We start from the raw sequence: 17,101 nt of genomic DNA, 5'->3' as shown, positions 1-17,101 counted from the left end.
TGGTGGCAAAGTTTCCACTGTGGTATTGTGGTATGTCCATTTTTATAAATCTTATAAATTCGCCCATGTGCTGTCAGCAGATGTGGTATAATAAATGGCCTACAAAATCATTGTGGTGTTAGAAGCACTGGAGGAGTCAAGGCAATAAATTGCGGTAAGCTTTTTCTACGCAAGTCCTGTCTGTCATTCCTTTCTGCATCCAGGTGTTTGATAAGTGGCCTGGCTTGACTTTCCATTGACATATAATGCCATAATTGAATGGATCTTCCGTGCATTATGCCATCACAGATTTGTAGTTGTGCTTCCTGAGTGGCGAGTATTGATCGGTGTGGAGTGTGCTCACAATGTGGGTGTGTGCATGATGATGGGAGGTGCTCAAGTCCAAGCTCAGAGGGGTTCACAGTTGCAGATGCTACGGATTACACTGTTGGATATTTAACCAGTACAGGCAGGTAATCTTAATAGTGAATGATTTGACAGAATTCATTAAGGAATATGTGCTTTGTTCATTTTCAACCTCAGTATACTGGCACTTTGGGACGCATTTCCTGCATGATTCTCTAATTTCACATAAAAACAATGCAATAATGATTCATTGCTGTCTTTAGACAGGATATTTAAATTATAATACCATTATAAGGGCTATGCATGTGTCTCTCACTCCATGTGTATTCTCTCCACTTTGCTCTGCAAAAGATGACATCTCCTTTAAAGCTTCCTGTGAATGATGAGGATTGTCTCGAGCTTGAGAAAATAGGGGACCATGTGTGTGATGGTAGGTTGTTGTTGTTTATGTCTAATTAGGCTAAATACTGCTCAAGTTAAGTCATTGTTAGTTACTGCTGCAATGAAAGTGTGTAAGTTAAAATGGCCGAGTGATTGATAGAAGTGGTGCATGCCAAATGTTAGTGGGGGAGTATATTTTCACACAGTATATATTTTCCTCAGGCTTGATTCAATCCAGGAAACTAGATCCAAATAAAAGCTTGCAAATCAATAATCTCTCCTCGCTGAAGTTTTATTGAGCAAACCTCCTCCATTATACATTTCCAAGTCTCACCTCGCTGACATACTGCATGTTAATGGTGCTCTGAATAATTAAAACAGCCTCATAGAGGATCTGAGTAAGTTGCCTGACAGAGACTGGACTGGGCTGCTGAACCATCACTGAATTTTTATAACATCAGTAATGTCTGTGCATCCAAAATGATCCCTCTGTTGCTTGCATCATCCTTTCAAAGGAAGCACCCCCAAGCCGGTTTTGAGCAGTCCATCTAAAAAGATGATGGGCAGCAATTCAGTCAGTGGGGTACGCAGACTGAGCACCATCTCAGAGCAAGAACCAGACAAACTGGACACTGATCCCAGTTCCCATGATGCCCGGGGTGGCAGTGAGTGGCGTGGATCCAGCTTCTCATTGTGTTCTGACAAGTTTATAAACAGCAGCAGTCATTTTTCCTCTGATGATTCATACCAGCCTGACACTGGAGGTATTGTGTAACTCATCTAAAGTACAACAGTTGATGTAATTAAATTGAGACACCCTGACACTGACTTCAGTTTCTCACCAAATCATTAACCTTCTCTCCTTTTATACCACCTTGTCACCGCCACCAGATGACTGTGCAGCACTTCTTCTCGCCTGTCTGCACTGCCGTTTTCACGAGTTAATGGTCCTGCTACCGGATACATGCGAGAGGGCTGTGAGACGCTGTTTTCCCTCGTACAAATACATCAAGACATCCAGTGAGAGAGAACAGCAGGGAAAGGATTGCTGCAATTACAAGCTGGAACTGGACTGTAACTGCTGCGGCTCCTGTCAAGACGCGGGAGAACTCATAGAGCTTGCAATGGAGATATCAGAAGTTTGCTATCGCTGAGAGATTCCTCCTTGGCCTTTCACCTCTGACCTTTAAACACAAAGAGTTCACTTCAAAGAGAATCCCAAAGATTATCCATCTTTGAATGCTCAACAAATGGCATGACCGTCTTGTCTTATTCCCACATATGTAAAAAATTGCCTGCATTACTGAGATTTTTTTCATATTTGGCCTTGTGGAAATGTATCTCCAGCTTGTGTGCCTCAACATTATTCAAGCAGGTAACTACTGCCACCCTTTGCCACCAGTTTATGATGTTTCAGCCTCCTCATTTGTTGTTACAGCCACAGAGAGCAAAGTACTCAAATGCCAATGAGCAATCCTGTCAGGGTGGAAGAGGGGATAGAGTGCAGAGTGGGGGTGGTTATGTACAGCATGTTGAACCATAGCATCCTTTACGTTCCCAGTGTCACTCCATAAAGCATGATAGAGTAGGCTGAAGACATTTAGGAGACTGGGAATATAGTAACTAATATAAGGTGAAATACCTTTCTATTTTGGGCTGCAGTCACTTGTGTGAAACATAGAGCCGTGGAAGACGTATTCAGATCCCATAGTAAAGTAAAGTAGCATAAAAGTACTCCATTACAAGTAAAACTCCTCCCCCATTCAAATGTTTGGTTGAAACAGTAGTCCACTGATTTAGCATTGTACATGTATAATGTCCACGAGGGACAAAAATATATCAACACACGTCTTTTTCATTCCACATGTTCATATTCCCTCTCAAAATCTGGCACCTTCATTACCCACAATGCAACTCAGCTGGCAACAGTCAGTTAGAGATTCAGATGTATAATGCTTGTAGCGGCTGATGTAGGCTTGAGCTGCTAGACTCACGCTGAGATGAGGAGCAGCTACAAAAATGACTTACATTTTCAAAGTGGTAGAATTCAGCTCAAACCAACGTTGACATCACTCAAGACCAAGTATCAAATTTCACATAGCTCCCTCTTGAGTCTCAAAAGGCCTTATACAACTTTTTTTTACAACTTTGATACATAAAGTTCCCCTTAAAATAAAAGTATGCCATTGAAGTATTATCAGCGAATACTTTTAAAATTGAAAATAGGCTAATTTTTATGCTGAAAAGTCACTGTCAGTATTATATTATTCTATCATTTAATTATCATTATTGATACATTAAGCATTACTTTCATATTGTATTTGGTCAAGGTGGAGCAAATTCTAACAGCTTAATGTACTGATAGGTGGTTTAATCTGTAATAATGCATTACCTTGATCATAATCTTTGTATCTAACATTAACAATTAGAAAAGTAGCAATTAACTTTTAAACAGTAAAATAAATGTAGTCCAAGAAAATTTAAAACATTTCCCCATACGTAGTCAAGTATAAAGTAGAACTCAAATAACGTACCTCAAAGTTTGATGTGAGTTACAGGCAGCATTTTAGCAGTTGTCTCTGTCAATCCCTAAAAAAGTAAACACTGAATTAAAGCTACAGTATAGCATACAGTATCAGTATCAGCCTATTATCTTCAGCTATATGAGAACAAGTCAGAACAATGAGAATCATTCAGTGCAGAAAAAATTCTGGATCTCAGAAGTAACATGTACAACAAGTAACATTTCTCTGGAGGCATATGTGGGGTGAAGAACTAAATGAAACCACAAACATTTAGGAGGATCTATTGGCAGGAATGGAATGTAATATTCATAGGTGTGTTTTCATCGGTGTATAATCACCTGAAAATAAGAATTGTGGTGTTTTCGTAATCCTTTTTACAAAGGGAGCCGGTCCTCTTCTACCGTCCATCTTCGACAGCCATGTTTGTACAGTAGCCGACCACAGACAAATCAAACACTGGCCCCAGATTGGACCTTTTTCCTTTTTCGCGAGTTTCATGGCTACTGTAGTTTCTCCTACATGCTTGGAACTGGATGTGGTTTTGGCGACATCTTTGCATCGCCGGAGAACTACATATATTCAGTTGCCACTTTACTATGATGTTAGGTGTTGAGATGTTAAATGTGCTTGTCATTGCATGATCACTGATCAAGAGAATGATTTTCCTGATAGTCATGCATGTGGTAGACCATGAACACCCAAGTGTGTGTAATTAACCTTACTGCCAACTGTGGAAAGCACAATTACATTTACATTACATTTTTCTGACCAATTTCTATCTTTGGCAGTTCATGCTAAGAAAAATGAGTGTGCTTAGACTAGAATTAGTTGTAGATGGTGATTGTGTTGCAAGCAGAAACCAACTTATGGTGCATTTAAACCCCTGATTGATAAACAATGTTTGCTATCTTATATTGAATATGGAGCAGTATTTTTTTTACATGCTAGTAGGCTCATTTGTGTGAACAAGCTTTGATCCTTTTTAAAAATATGTTTGAGGAGCTCCTTTCTGGAGTTTCACACAAGCACTTGAACACAACAACAACAACAAAAAAACAGTCCCTTATTGTAAATTTATTAAGAAGATATCAGATACCAAATGTTTATTGAGATTATCAATGTTACAAATTTCAGGTTTCATTAAACTGATTTTCATAGTTCTTGGAAACAAAAGCTACATACAGCTAATTTCATCAGCATATTTCTGAGAATTTATGAGCATAGATTTTGAAGTTTGGACAATTTCAGGTTATTTGCTCATTAACAATGCAAATATGACTTCTTGCTAAGGCATCTACAGTGATTTTCACAACACCAGGTATGTAGTAGAAGCTAGCATCGGTATTTGCATAATGGGATTGCTAAAGGTCAACTGACAGTTGACAGTTGACTCTTCTCTAGCTACTAAAGACAGACCTGTAAAGTGTCTCTCAACAACCAAAATCTAGACTGCCCAGCTCCCTCCAAAACCCCCAATTCTTTCTTGGTTTCTACTAACTTCTGTCTGTTGGCTCTGCCAGGGATGTTGTAATGCAATATTTAAAGTCTGTCTCCAGTCAGAAATGTGTTTTGTTTATTGTTTACTTGGATGTTTGACCTTCACAGATGTTTCTGCAGAGTTTGACACATTATTCTGCTAACTCTGTAAGCTTGAATCTGAGAGTGTTCATACTAGCATGATTTTGTGACATCACAACTACTTGTTACTACAAGCCAATTGTGGCCCAATATGTAATTTACACAAATGTGATGTTGAAACTTGAAACCTCGAAAGCACATAAACTGAGAATGTATCAGTTATGTTGTGTCCAGCAATTTATTTTAATGTTTCATAATGACATTTTTTTTTTTAAATCAACAATAGCTGCATATTCAAAGCTTCTGGATTTTTCAATGAAGGAGAAAGGGTAGATCCAATTTTATGAATCAATTAAACTTTTGTTGTGGCAAAAACACAGACACAAATTATTATCCAAATCATATTTTGTATTTAGATTAGAAATTTAACATTAAGGAGGAACTATTGGCAGAAACTAAATATAGCCTAATATTTAAACGTGTGTTTTCATTAATCTCCTGAAAATAAGAATTGTTGCGTTTTTAAGACCGATTTCTATCTACAGAGGGAGCAGGTCCTCTTCAGGAGCAGTCTGCCATGTTGAACTACCATATGCCAATAACAGCCCACAACAGAGGGTGTGAGCAGGAAGCTGCTGCACTCCAAGCTGTATCTTTAAACTAATTATTCAATCTAAGTTTAATTCAATCACATTTTTAAAGCAGCACTGGAACTTTAAGTTAAACCAGCTTAAAATGATTTAGAATGAGGAGAGCCTCTAAACTTTCCTATTAAGTTTGCAAATTGTGCAATAGGCGTGAGTAGGTGTAGATTATGTATGAGAATATACATACAAACACTTTTTATCCACAAAAATGTACAACCAGGATATATTTCCATCTTTTCTGACAGCATAGCAATTGTTGCCAGTGCTGCGGTCAACATCGATATGTCCTTCAGTGTATGTTGCCCACCAGAGGGGGCCACTGACAGCAGACCTGGGCCTGGAGCTGACTGTGTGGCACCAGGACTGCACCCTGGCCATGGTGCAGAAATCCCAAGGAGCCCCTAAAGCACTCTGCTGGCTCTTTGAGGATGCCTCTTCCCACAGGACTGGGATGTGCAGGTATAATAATAAACCATGAAACCTGTCTGTCAACAATCATTTGCCCTTTTCAGCTTGGTAAGTACAGGTAAAACACCATTCCTCTGTTAAATGAAATATGTTCGTTAACATTTTTCTAATTTTATCAACATTTTCCCATGACATTATTGAGGATAATGTCCTTTCAAGCTTACCAGAAATGTACTGATGTGCTTCTTCTGGGGACAAATTAAAACATTAGCAAAAAGTCTTTGCAACTGTAACTTCAAATAGGTTAACCGTTTCAGTATTCAGCATTTAAAACATTAAATAATAAGTATAAATGTATATCATAGGAGTAATGATTATTGACAAATACGTTAATGAACATTTAAAATGTCCTTATATTTGCTTACAACTACTAAATTATAGTATGCTATAAACCATTTACAAAATGTCTTTGTACTGCTTATAAATGCTAAATAGGTAAATAGGTAAAACATTATCTTGTTATCTAATTTAGATTTTGAGGAAGAAAAACACAAGCTCTCCAAAGATTCAAATAAACTTTTAATATTTCTCACAAGATAGTTTCCACATTGAGTACCAATGAGTTTGAATTCACTAATCTGAAACCAGTGCGTACAGTAACTATTGCTACATTCATTTTATATAAACTGTAACAATAAGAACAGTAGCAACATCAGCAGAAAACATTGTCTGTGTGAACCACAGGAATGAGCAGAAGAGATGATTCTTCATTAGTGGTTTACCCATAATGTGCCATAATAATTAACAGCTGGAAGATTCATTATGAGAAATCAGTCATAGTGATGGCTTTAAATTAAGTGCCACCGCTACCACGTGTGATACCAATGTTCATTCTAACCAGTCACATTTCAGGGTTTAGATGATTTATCTATTCCACTCAAAAAAAAAGCTGATCTGGGTTCAGTCTAAGGGCAATGCTACAGGCCTGTGTGTATTGCACTATTTAAGGCTCAGTACATGGGATTGAAGTCATTCTGCATTCCACTGAAGCCATAATTCAGCTATGACAAAAGAAAAAACTAAATTCAACTCAAAGTCCATTTACTAGCTTGTTCCAGGCTTTTAACTACATCTCATGGTCTTAACAAGAGAGGTTCCATACCACTTCAGTGTCACATAATGACAGCTGAGCTATCTCCATCTGCTGAGAAGGACTGTGAGATGCAGTTGAAAGCTCTGGAAAAACTGTTACCAAGTAGAACTTTAATTTTTCTTTCTGTCAAACCAGTGTTGCAGGAATGAACTTTCACAATATACTTCACCCGTTGGTGGTCTACATACGGCCTGGTTGCCATCATGTTTTTAGATATTGCTTGTAACTATGGATGAAAAACACCACTAACAGAGGTGCATTAGCTCAGCTGTTAAAATGGCAATTCATAAACTTATTGTATATTTTATTTTGGCAACACATTTTGGCAGTCATCACTTTAAACTACCTTCATAGTCTCATAATGATGCTGAATATTCAGTACAACTTTGGAAACACTGCCTTCATCGTGGTATTTAACATCAATAAAGATAAAACAAAATGCACACCCACCCCGAAGTGTTCAGTATTAAATAATAAATAAGATATTGTGAAACATATGAATAAACAAGCAAAATATAATATAAAGACTAAGAGTCTACAGCTATGCTAGCTCCTCTGTTGAGCTAACATCAGCATGCTAACATGCTCACAGTCACAATGTTAACAAACTGATGCTAAGCAGGTGTCTAGAGTTTAATATTTGCTGATTAGCACCAAACAGAGAGTACAGTAGAGACTGATGGGAATGTCATTAGTTTTGCAGGTTTTTGGTCATAAATCATATTTGGAAAAGTATCAGAGAAATTGAAATTATGACCTGATGATGCCACTAATTGAAAAGTTCAGGGATCATTAATTACAATGTATCCTGACGGTGACATGAATGTCTTAACCAAATGTCACTGTGCAATAGTTGTCAAGACATTTCACTAGAAGTAAAAAATGTCAATCTGCTGGTGGCACTAGATAAAAGGTCAGGGGATCACCAAAGTAATAAGGATCCACTGGGCAATTAATGTCTCCACAATATTAAATGGCAATCCATCTAATCATTCTTGAGATATTTTGGTCTGGAGCAACCGACATTGACGTAAAGCCACGTCACGCTGCTAACGCAATCATATCACAAATGATTAAAACTAAACTCATTACAATGAAATGTTGTTTCATCATTCTTATTTTCATACCATTGCACTTTCCCCAATGTCATTTCAAAATGTTATTTTTCATGAGAGAGGAGTTTCACATGTCTCCTCCTCTGCAGGCTCAACACAGCCAGCCAGCTGCCTAGCTCCTGTTGGCTACAACCACTACACAGATTTATGTTCTCGCTCTTCACATAATCAACTGTCTTTCTCTGAGGAATAACTTTAGAAACATTTCCAAGATAACTCTGAATGAATAAGTTAGCTGCTGCTGTAAACACTGGCTCTTCGCTTAGATGCTGAGTAATAATCCAAAAACCTATCCAAAAATAGAGGTTAGTTTCTGTGCCTGTACTCTGTGTTTGGTTGCTGCTGCAGGTAGTCAGTATTAGTCTAGCATTGGCATCGCTCTCACTAACTGGAGCTGATAAGCTAGCTGGCTAAATGTTGTATCTGTTGTTAAACCTGTAGTGGGGACTCGGTGATTGCCTCAGACAATTTTGAAATGAAATAGTCATTGGGAAAAATGCCATTATCCAATTAAATTAACAGACTTGAAAAGGGCACTTTGAAATAAAAAAATCTGTACAGAAGTAAAAATTAAAATAAATAAAAAAGCACTTAATATGAAAACAAAAATGATGAAATAACATTTAATAATAAGGATGGGTTTTCATAATTTATTATATTATTTCAAATGTATTGGAATATATATTTTACTCTGTTTAATTCATAATGCCTTCTTTGTTTATTTAATACTGAACATGTTGGGGTTCCATAATAAACACTTTCTAGTGGCTCTTGAGTCTGAGAGGCTAAAAGTGTTATCTTGTACTGACAAAAGGCCCTTTCCTACTGCTTTCTAATACCTTGGCACTCATCAGTTAATCCATGAAGCACCATACACCAGTATAAACATCAACAAAATGTTGCATCATTGTCTACAACTCCTGTTACATCACTGAGGAAACAGAAACGACTGTAAGGCACTTAAATCAATTAAAAAGACAATTACTTTGATACTGTTTTAGACTAATTCATAAGGAGATCACATTATCAAGACATGATGCTGCTCTGCAGGCACAACTTCAACCATTGCATAGTTTAACAAAATGGAGGCTGTGCTGTAACAGGGCTCTCGATGTATGGCAGGTAGTTATTTAACAAAGGCATATTTATGCAATGTGCTACAACTGCTGAAAACAAACTGCTGAAATATACAACAACCGTACACCATAAAGAATCTACAATCTCATACAATATTCTGTATGCATTTGAAAAGCCAAATACAATAGTTAGTTTATGCTTAGATAAAAAAGGCGAACAAACCATGTTTCATTTTACAGAGGTCATTCCAGTGTTTTGACAATGTCATGCATTTCATACAAAATCCCAAAGCAGTCTCCTTATACTCCTTGGCAATATAAATGTTCACATAATGGAAAAAAAAAAACATACTGAATGTGAAATGTCACCGCAGTGGTGTAAAAAAACAATAATTTAGGAAATGGATGGATAATCAGATCTATCAAGTGAAATCAGCTTCTTGTGTGTGTCAGGGCTACAACAGGGTCTTTAATTTTGATTTGAGCTAAGATCCTACTAGTTTTGAGACTAGAGATTAAAAATATTTTATTTAATTCTTTGCTAAATTTAAGTATTTCAGTGGTTTTGGCAGAGAGGAATGTACAGTGGTAATATATCTCGTACACCCTGCTGAGTAGACAGCACTGGATGGTTAAAGGATGCATTTATTTGGTGAAACTTGACCTTTCTTTCTTTTTACTGGATTGTTTTGTTGCTTTCTTGCTCATTGTGACACAGAATAAAGGACTAAAATTAGCCATTATCAATGTTGATTTTGTTCATTTTAATTCTCTTAAAGGAGACATTTTAGCTTCATATTTTTTAACGTGCTTTTATTCATTATTATCTCAGATGTTTCAAAAAGGCTCTTTGAAATACCTTGTTATAAATTAATCTTTCTTGGGGAATGTGTACATAAAGTCCTGTTTACATAGATACATAAATAAGATCAAATCTATAAATGATTAATATTGTCAAGGAAGAAATTTCAACTGGAAGACTGACAAAGACTCAGCTAACAGCCAAAACATGTGCATAGCAATACAACATTGATGTATACACATCTTAATAAGGCATTGACACATTCAAGTATAATCTAAGACACAAGGAGTGTAAAGCACTATAGTAATAAATAGATTTATTTCTTCTATTATTGCTAGTGATTTAAAAAGCAGTGTTCATCTCACCACAAAATATCTACACTTCTGACCATGATTTATAACTTCCCTAGATTCTTTGGAATCAATAGAAATAAACATAATCTAGCCTCTATCCAAAGATAAATGCATTTTTTTTTTTTAAATATAAAAACCTCTATTTTTGTAACTCATTGTCATCAAAGTATTGATTAAAGCCAACATACTTTATAATCAGTCCTTGAAATCAAGGTTGAAAAGACATAGATATAACAAAAAAACAAAAAAACAAAAAACATGAATGGAAAAGATTCAGTACATGTAAACACGGGTGGGGAGAAAAAAAAAAACACAACAGACACAAATAACACAAACAAGACAAAGCCTCTCCAGCAGCTGGGAGTGTGTTAGCTACTGACAGGAACACTTGCAGCAGGATGGAGGGGCTGGAGATGCAGACGAGGTGTCTTCCAGTAGGGGGTGCTAACAGCACTGCTCATTCTCATCCATGCTTACACTGCTCTTGCGACTGCTGTCCTTTGAGGCGTCTGGGGAGATGGACGAGAGCAAAGGGTCTCCCCCTCTCACCGGTGATAAGGTGTCTTCCATGAGGATGTCGTTGAGTTTGCCCGGCTTGCTGTGAACGCTGTAGTGGCCCTCCTGGTAGTTAGTTTGGGCTTCGTTTAGCTCCAGGGTGCCGGGTTGTTCTGGAGTGCAGGCGGGGTGGTGTTGGTGATGGGGGTGGAGCGTGTACAGGTCCTGGTGACAGTCCTCCAGAGCAGTCTCTTGCTTAATGTTCCGGGCCCCATGTTCAGCAGTGCAGAGTGTTGAGGATCCGACGGCAAGACCGTGAGCCCGTGCCTGCATTTCTAATTCCTGCAAACACACACAGGTTAGTCAGTGAAGAGTTTCACTCTCTGCCATAATGTCTATCACAATCACAGTCTTCTATTCTTGTGCCAGGATGGGTCTCAGATCACTGTACTGTTTCACTTTCTCCATGGATGGTCAACAATAAAGGAACAGTTTACTAATCCAGAGTTTCCCCAAGGAAATTAGTTGGCAGACGTGCTAAGTGCAGGTGACTTTTCTTTTTAAAACCCCAACTGACTGTGACTGATGGAGCCCTTTGTCTTGACTTTTCCAGTCGAAAAAACTCTGAGGGTTTTCTTTTTCCCCAGATAATAATGATAATAATACCTACAAAGTGTTTGCAAAGTGCTTGGACATGCAAAGCAAAAGCAGGATATTCAGAAGGCAATATAAGAACAGATGACGAACAGTGAGGCCTGACAAAAGCAGGACAATGAAAAACTAAATTGCTGCTCTAAAGAATTACTGTAAAGCAAACGCTCAATGTGATCAATCAATCAATCAATGTCAGCTGTGCGCACAGATCCTGGCGCCTCTTGTCTTGTGATCAGTTAGTTTCAAGATGATGGTTTAAACATCCGGCTTCCTCGAATACATGGCCTTTGCTTTGCAAATTAGTGTCCCTACTCGTTTTTCGTTATATTTCATAAAAGTGTAATAATTTCCTCTGACATCAGTGGAATGAGGGGTTAAAGAGTAAAATCTTTCACTCTTTACACTCTGTGCACGACACATACTGTAGTTTCCCTTCTAATTGTATTATTAGTTTATAGGATACTGCAGTTCTACAACTCTTTGACTCCGCCTTCCCATCAAAAGATGTCATGGAAGTTTGTTTACCTGTATCCTCAACATCAGATGTCGATTGGCATGCTCGAGCTTCTTCTGGCGATTCTCAAGCTCCTTGGCTCGCAGCTGCTCTCGCTGTAGCTTCCTGATGTAGTCCACCGACGCCTTCAGGATGGTGCCTTTGTTCCAGCGCATGTCCCTGAAAATCACAGAGGAGCCATTATTTGTACAGTCTCTTAGATCGTATAGTTTTTGGATGTCAAACAAACAGCGATCTCTAAAATCAGATTACAGATTTCCATTAGACTCGGGCTGCTCTAATTGTCCACTAGCTGCTGTTCAGTTAGACAAACAAGAGACAGAAGAGAATAATGAGGAGGAATAAGGAGCAGAGCTGCTGCAGGTCACAGGGGTGATTTGAAGTCTGAGAAGGGAATGCTGCATTAGACATTTATGCCGCGGAGGTCACTGAGATCACAAGCAGTCATAAGGACGACCTTGAGCTCCCTGAAGAACTGGAGGTTGCGCTGGGTAAGATCAATCTTTTCTAGACAAAATGAGAGAAAATCCCTGTTATAAATCCAACTGATAGGTGCTTTGGTTTTAGGTTTGAAGTGGTCAAAAGCCTTAAAGGCGGGCATTTAAAGTCATGAATTTAATTCTAACAAGCACATGTCCCATACATGTTCTTATTCATCATGTGTTATCCATAATAAGAACTATGTTAAGCGAGGTTTGTTTGTGAAAGGTCAGTCACTGAGTTTGTGTGCATGAAGGCGGTTGTGTGGGTGGAGCACCCAGCTGGGGTTTAGCAAAACAACCACGGGTGAAAAGACACAACAAAAGGGGCTGCTGTGATCTTCCCTGAACCACAAGGAAGGGCAGAGAATGAGGAAAGAGTGACCTTAAAGGGATGCTTTTAACCTTAAAGTGTACAGTCAGAACATATAATTAATATACTCAATCTCAGGCTTAAAGACAGACACATAGAGATGAGTCTTATTTTTAAGGAAATCTGTCTTGAATAAGAAATAAAGCAAAAAAATTAGTAACTTACGGGTCATTAGATTTTGGAATTAAAGTTCCCAATTCCTTGATTCGATCGTTGATGTTAAACCGTCTTCTTCTCTCAACTACACAACATAAACAGAAGAGAAAAAAAAATCCATGATTAGTTGACATAACATCATCTGAAAATTTGTTTTCAGTGTTTTTTATACTGTAACAAAGAAAAAGACACTAAGGCAACCATAAGTATTTTCAAACATTCACACTTACAGAATTATATATATATATAATTAAGGGCAGTTAAAACTCACTCAAGTTGTGGTTGTCCTTCTTCTGTCTTTCCTTTGCCATTGCTCTTACCTCAGCTTCTGAAAGAAATGGTAACGATGATCAATAAAACAGAACAAAACAGTGCAGGTGCAAGTATTAAAGAATGTGCAGCGGCTAACATTTTGAAGCCAATTAACCACACGTACCCACGGGGAACCCTTCAGGCCTTTGATAGTTGTCAAATTTGCCACAGGATCCAGACTTATCCAGCATATGCATGATGGCCGGGGATTGTGAAACTATGTGATAGAAAAATGTTCAGGTCAGTCATGTACAGTCAACACCCCCACACTGAGGAGGATTACAAGAACTGGACTATTAATAAAATGCTACATTATGGGCTGCAAAGGCCTGGAGAGTACAGCTTCATATGCAGTGTTAGAGCCTTGGTGTTTTCCATGCAATAGAGAAGCTGAATGGATATTAATGTTAATTCTCACAGCTCAGATCTGTAAACATTTTATAGATATATTGTAATGACAGAAACCAAGCATTTAAAAGTGTGTATGTCTTTTACTGTGTCAGTTTGCTTACCAGAGTATTCCCTTTTGATGTTGGGCAGGTTGGCAGGGCAGGAGTTGCTAATTGGCAGACCTTGCTGGGACATACCCTGATTACCATACATGTCCATGAGGTTAGCCGGCACAGGGATCTGAAGACACACAGTAAAGACATTAGGCAAGGATCACACCACCCCCTCTGTATAGATGTTAATCAGCATCACAGGATGAGCATGATGGGAAGGGTGGTGACTTAAACCAATCCATTATACAGTGACAAAAGTTTAACAAATGTTTAAATATGCAAATGGTCATGATGCCGCTGTTAAAAGAATAGTTCCTCATTTTGGAAAAGAGATAGATCAGAAGATAGACATCACTCTCATGTAAGGCTACAGCCTACAGCCACTAAGTACAGCATAAAGACAGGAAACAGGGGGAAACATCTAGCCAGCACCTCTAAAGCTCACTAATTAACACACTATAATTCATTTGTTTAAAAAAGTGTAAAAATGACACATGTTACGTGTGGGAATATTGCTTGGCTGGGTGCTGTGATTTCCTTGAGTCTCTACTGGTTGCCTGGCAACTTCACAGTGACAAGAAGACACCAGGAATGATTCCCCAAATAAATCAGTATTTAATAAAACAGTATTTCTAACTTTAACAATCAAACGACTGTAGCCACTCAGCTTACAGCTAAAGCAAAGCATTTGTTGTTATCCCAAAACACACCAAACAGAATGCCCTCATGTGACCAACTTTAAAAGAGCAAAGTGCTCGATCTTTATACAGGCTCACTGTTGAGAATTAATTCATGTTCAACACACACATACCGTGTTAGCCATCTGAAGTCCTGGGTCCATCAGGCCGAGGATATCGTCACTGTAACTGGACTCCAGACTAATAATGTCATCAATGACATCATCCATCTAAAACAAGACAACACAAAGGGCAGAGGACAAACAAATAAGTCTGATTAAACGAGTACAACGTCACAAAAATGAAAAGTCTATGTGTGTGTCACTGTGAGACGCTGTGATAAGTCTGCGTAAGTAACTCACCTCTTTCTCGCAGTTAGCGTTCAACGTCAGTAAGGCCATAGGGCTGTTGGGGGCGCTGTTGCCCGGCCCTGGCGGCATGCCCCCGTGGTCAGAGGACTGGTTGGGGCAGGGCAAGCTCAACACCTGAGAGCCAAGCTTTCCCAGGTACCGCTTCACCTGCTGCTGCTGTGAGCGCTGGATGTGGTATTTGGTTGGGTTCTCCAGGTGAGTCTGGACCTATTGGTAGGAAAATAAGGGAGAAAGGAAAGAGAAATAAATCATATAAATATGCAACTTAGTCACACCGAATGAAATGTCGCTGAGAAGGAGACGTTCATTTCAAATAATCCCACCTGATACTATATTATTCTCGTAGTCACATTTCATGTTTTTTTGTCTATGCAGTCTTTTATTAGATTAAAAGACTCTAAATATACCTCAAAGTTGTGCCTGTCCCTAGCATTGCACAGAACTGACTGTAATATTAAAATAAACTCACGCACAGATCTCAAAGCCTTCGATGTGTTTTTCTTTTGAGACGCTCTCAAGTGTTGTTATCTCAAAGAGTCTCAGTAGAAAACAATTTCTACATATTTTTCTTTAACTGCTACTGTCTGCTTTTCTACATTCATAGTCTGCATATTTTAAGTAACAAAAATTACACAAACACACCCATCTGCACTCCCCAGTTATGGATACATTTGATCGCTGTGGATCATTAATCCCCACACAGCACTAATGATACAGAAAAGCTACTCTAGGCAAATAAACAAACTTCAGAGACAGTGTTTGTCACATTTTAAATGGAGCAGTGCTGCTGCTGAATTCCACTGCTCACATTTGGATTCTATATTTAAACCTTCTTGTCTATTGCCTGAATTGTTTTGATGCAATGACTAACAGATTCTGTGGTTTATAAAATAACAACTGATGTATGTGTAGACACATAATAAGCACCGTTGTGGATAATGACACAACTGTATTGGCTTTAAGATAGTAAATTAGGTAAGAATTTAGTCTCGTAATGACATTTTATTTCCCATGTATAATTTAAAAAGATTTCTCTTCTCCAAAAAAGATAAAAGATAACTTAGTTTTTACACATACCTCATAAGGATAGTATCCAAGCATCTCAAGCATAATTTACAATTAACTGATCCGTCCAGTGTAAGAACAAAAAAACCTAAACTTCTGTGCTTAACTCCTATCTAAACTAAGTGCTGTAGCTGCTTCCCTCTTGGTTGCACCAGAAGACTAAGCCTGCTAAGTATGAGGACAGACACATCCAGCTCATCTTTTAAAAGGCAAGAAAAGTAATTAGTTATGCATGTCAGGGAATCTTTAAAGCACAATGAGCTTTTTCAAATTTGTGTTGTTTTATGTAAAATCTGAATTTATTCCTTTATGGTGATCACTTGACGTCAGGATGTGGTGCTAACAGTTAGTGCCTTTGTTTTGCAAGGCCGGCCCTTTAACTGAAAATTGCCTGGGGCTATCACTTTGCCGCATCCACTTTTTTAACCCCGTGGATGCTAGCCGTGCTTTCCCAGTTTAACACAGCACAAAGAATAAAGTCTGTTAAATCCTTGTTTGTCTGCAGCTTGCATCTCCTCGTGTCTCTAAAATACGTTTTTTTTATCATTTTTAATCAGACATTTTAAATTGTCAACAACAGGCATACAAAATCAAAATCAATGAATTACAGCCTCAGCTACTTCATTTTTTAAAATGATGTATTTGTTCTGCTTAAGCCCAGAGGATTTGGATTCATTAACAGCGCTGAGGAGGTCAGAGGCTCTAGACGAACTCTAAGCTACCTCTTATGTTTCTGTGAAAACTCCTGTAGTCTGCACACTGAGCTTGACAGTTAAATGATGTGGTTATTGAACGAATAAATAAAAAATTAACTGGCTCCCAACAGCAGCTTAATACAGGATATACAGAGCTTAAGAAAAAGAGAAAATGCATTGACTTATGTTGCTCATGGATACTCAATATCTGTGGAAAAACACAGTGATGATCAAGATAATATAATGTGACTAAACACAAGTCCACTTTGTGCACGTTCAATTCAATTAAATTTTATCATATATAGCAGGTCTAGACCGTACTCCTTATAACATTACGTTCATGCAATGTAACCTTTAAACATTATTTGTGTACTCTGTGGAGAGTGAAGTGTACACTAGTTTATCACCTACCACACCTGTCATC

At 38.2% G+C, this 17,101-nt stretch overlaps 1 protein-coding gene and 1 long non-coding RNA gene across 10 annotated transcripts in view; one reads left to right on the top strand and one right to left on the bottom strand.

The window, feature by feature from the left end:
* Positions 1-311: 311 nt before the first annotated feature.
* Positions 312-5,022, top strand: LOC127377310 (uncharacterized). The gene is made up of 4 exons (XR_007887664.1): positions 312-452; positions 697-775; positions 1,242-1,490; positions 1,618-5,022. It is a non-coding gene; the product is annotated as an uncharacterized LOC127377310 (long non-coding RNA).
* Positions 5,023-6,450: 1,428 nt separating this feature from the next.
* The window catches only part of LOC127377504 (microphthalmia-associated transcription factor), a 31,511-nt gene continuing 20,860 nt past the window's right edge, over positions 6,451-17,101 (bottom strand). For 4 of the 9 annotated variants that reach the window (XM_051425429.1, XM_051425431.1, XM_051425425.1 and 1 more), the window contains exons 3-10: positions 14,909-15,124; positions 14,681-14,776; positions 13,879-13,996; positions 13,491-13,583; positions 13,326-13,382; positions 13,064-13,139; positions 12,058-12,205; positions 6,451-11,220 (exon numbers count right to left, since the gene is read on the bottom strand). In XM_051425429.1, coding sequence (XP_051281389.1) covers positions 10,828-11,220; positions 12,058-12,205; positions 13,064-13,139; positions 13,326-13,382; positions 13,491-13,583; positions 13,879-13,996; positions 14,681-14,776; positions 14,909-15,124 — 1,197 coding nt within the window. In that variant the 3' untranslated portion in view covers positions 6,451-10,827. Of the gene's footprint in view, positions 11,221-12,057; positions 12,206-13,063; positions 13,140-13,325; positions 13,383-13,490; positions 13,584-13,878; positions 13,997-14,680; positions 14,777-14,908; positions 15,125-15,994; positions 16,590-17,101 lie in introns of those variants that run through there. The other 5 variants (XM_051425430.1, XM_051425432.1, XM_051425426.1 and 2 more) reach the window with 3 other exon arrangements.

Source organism: Dicentrarchus labrax, unplaced genomic scaffold (assembly GCF_905237075.1).
Source record: "Dicentrarchus labrax unplaced genomic scaffold, dlabrax2021, whole genome shotgun sequence".
Taxonomy (NCBI): Eukaryota; Metazoa; Chordata; class Actinopteri; family Moronidae; genus Dicentrarchus; species Dicentrarchus labrax.
The sequence above is the reverse complement of the archived record's forward strand: the minus strand, read 5'-3'. Positions and strand labels throughout refer to the sequence as shown.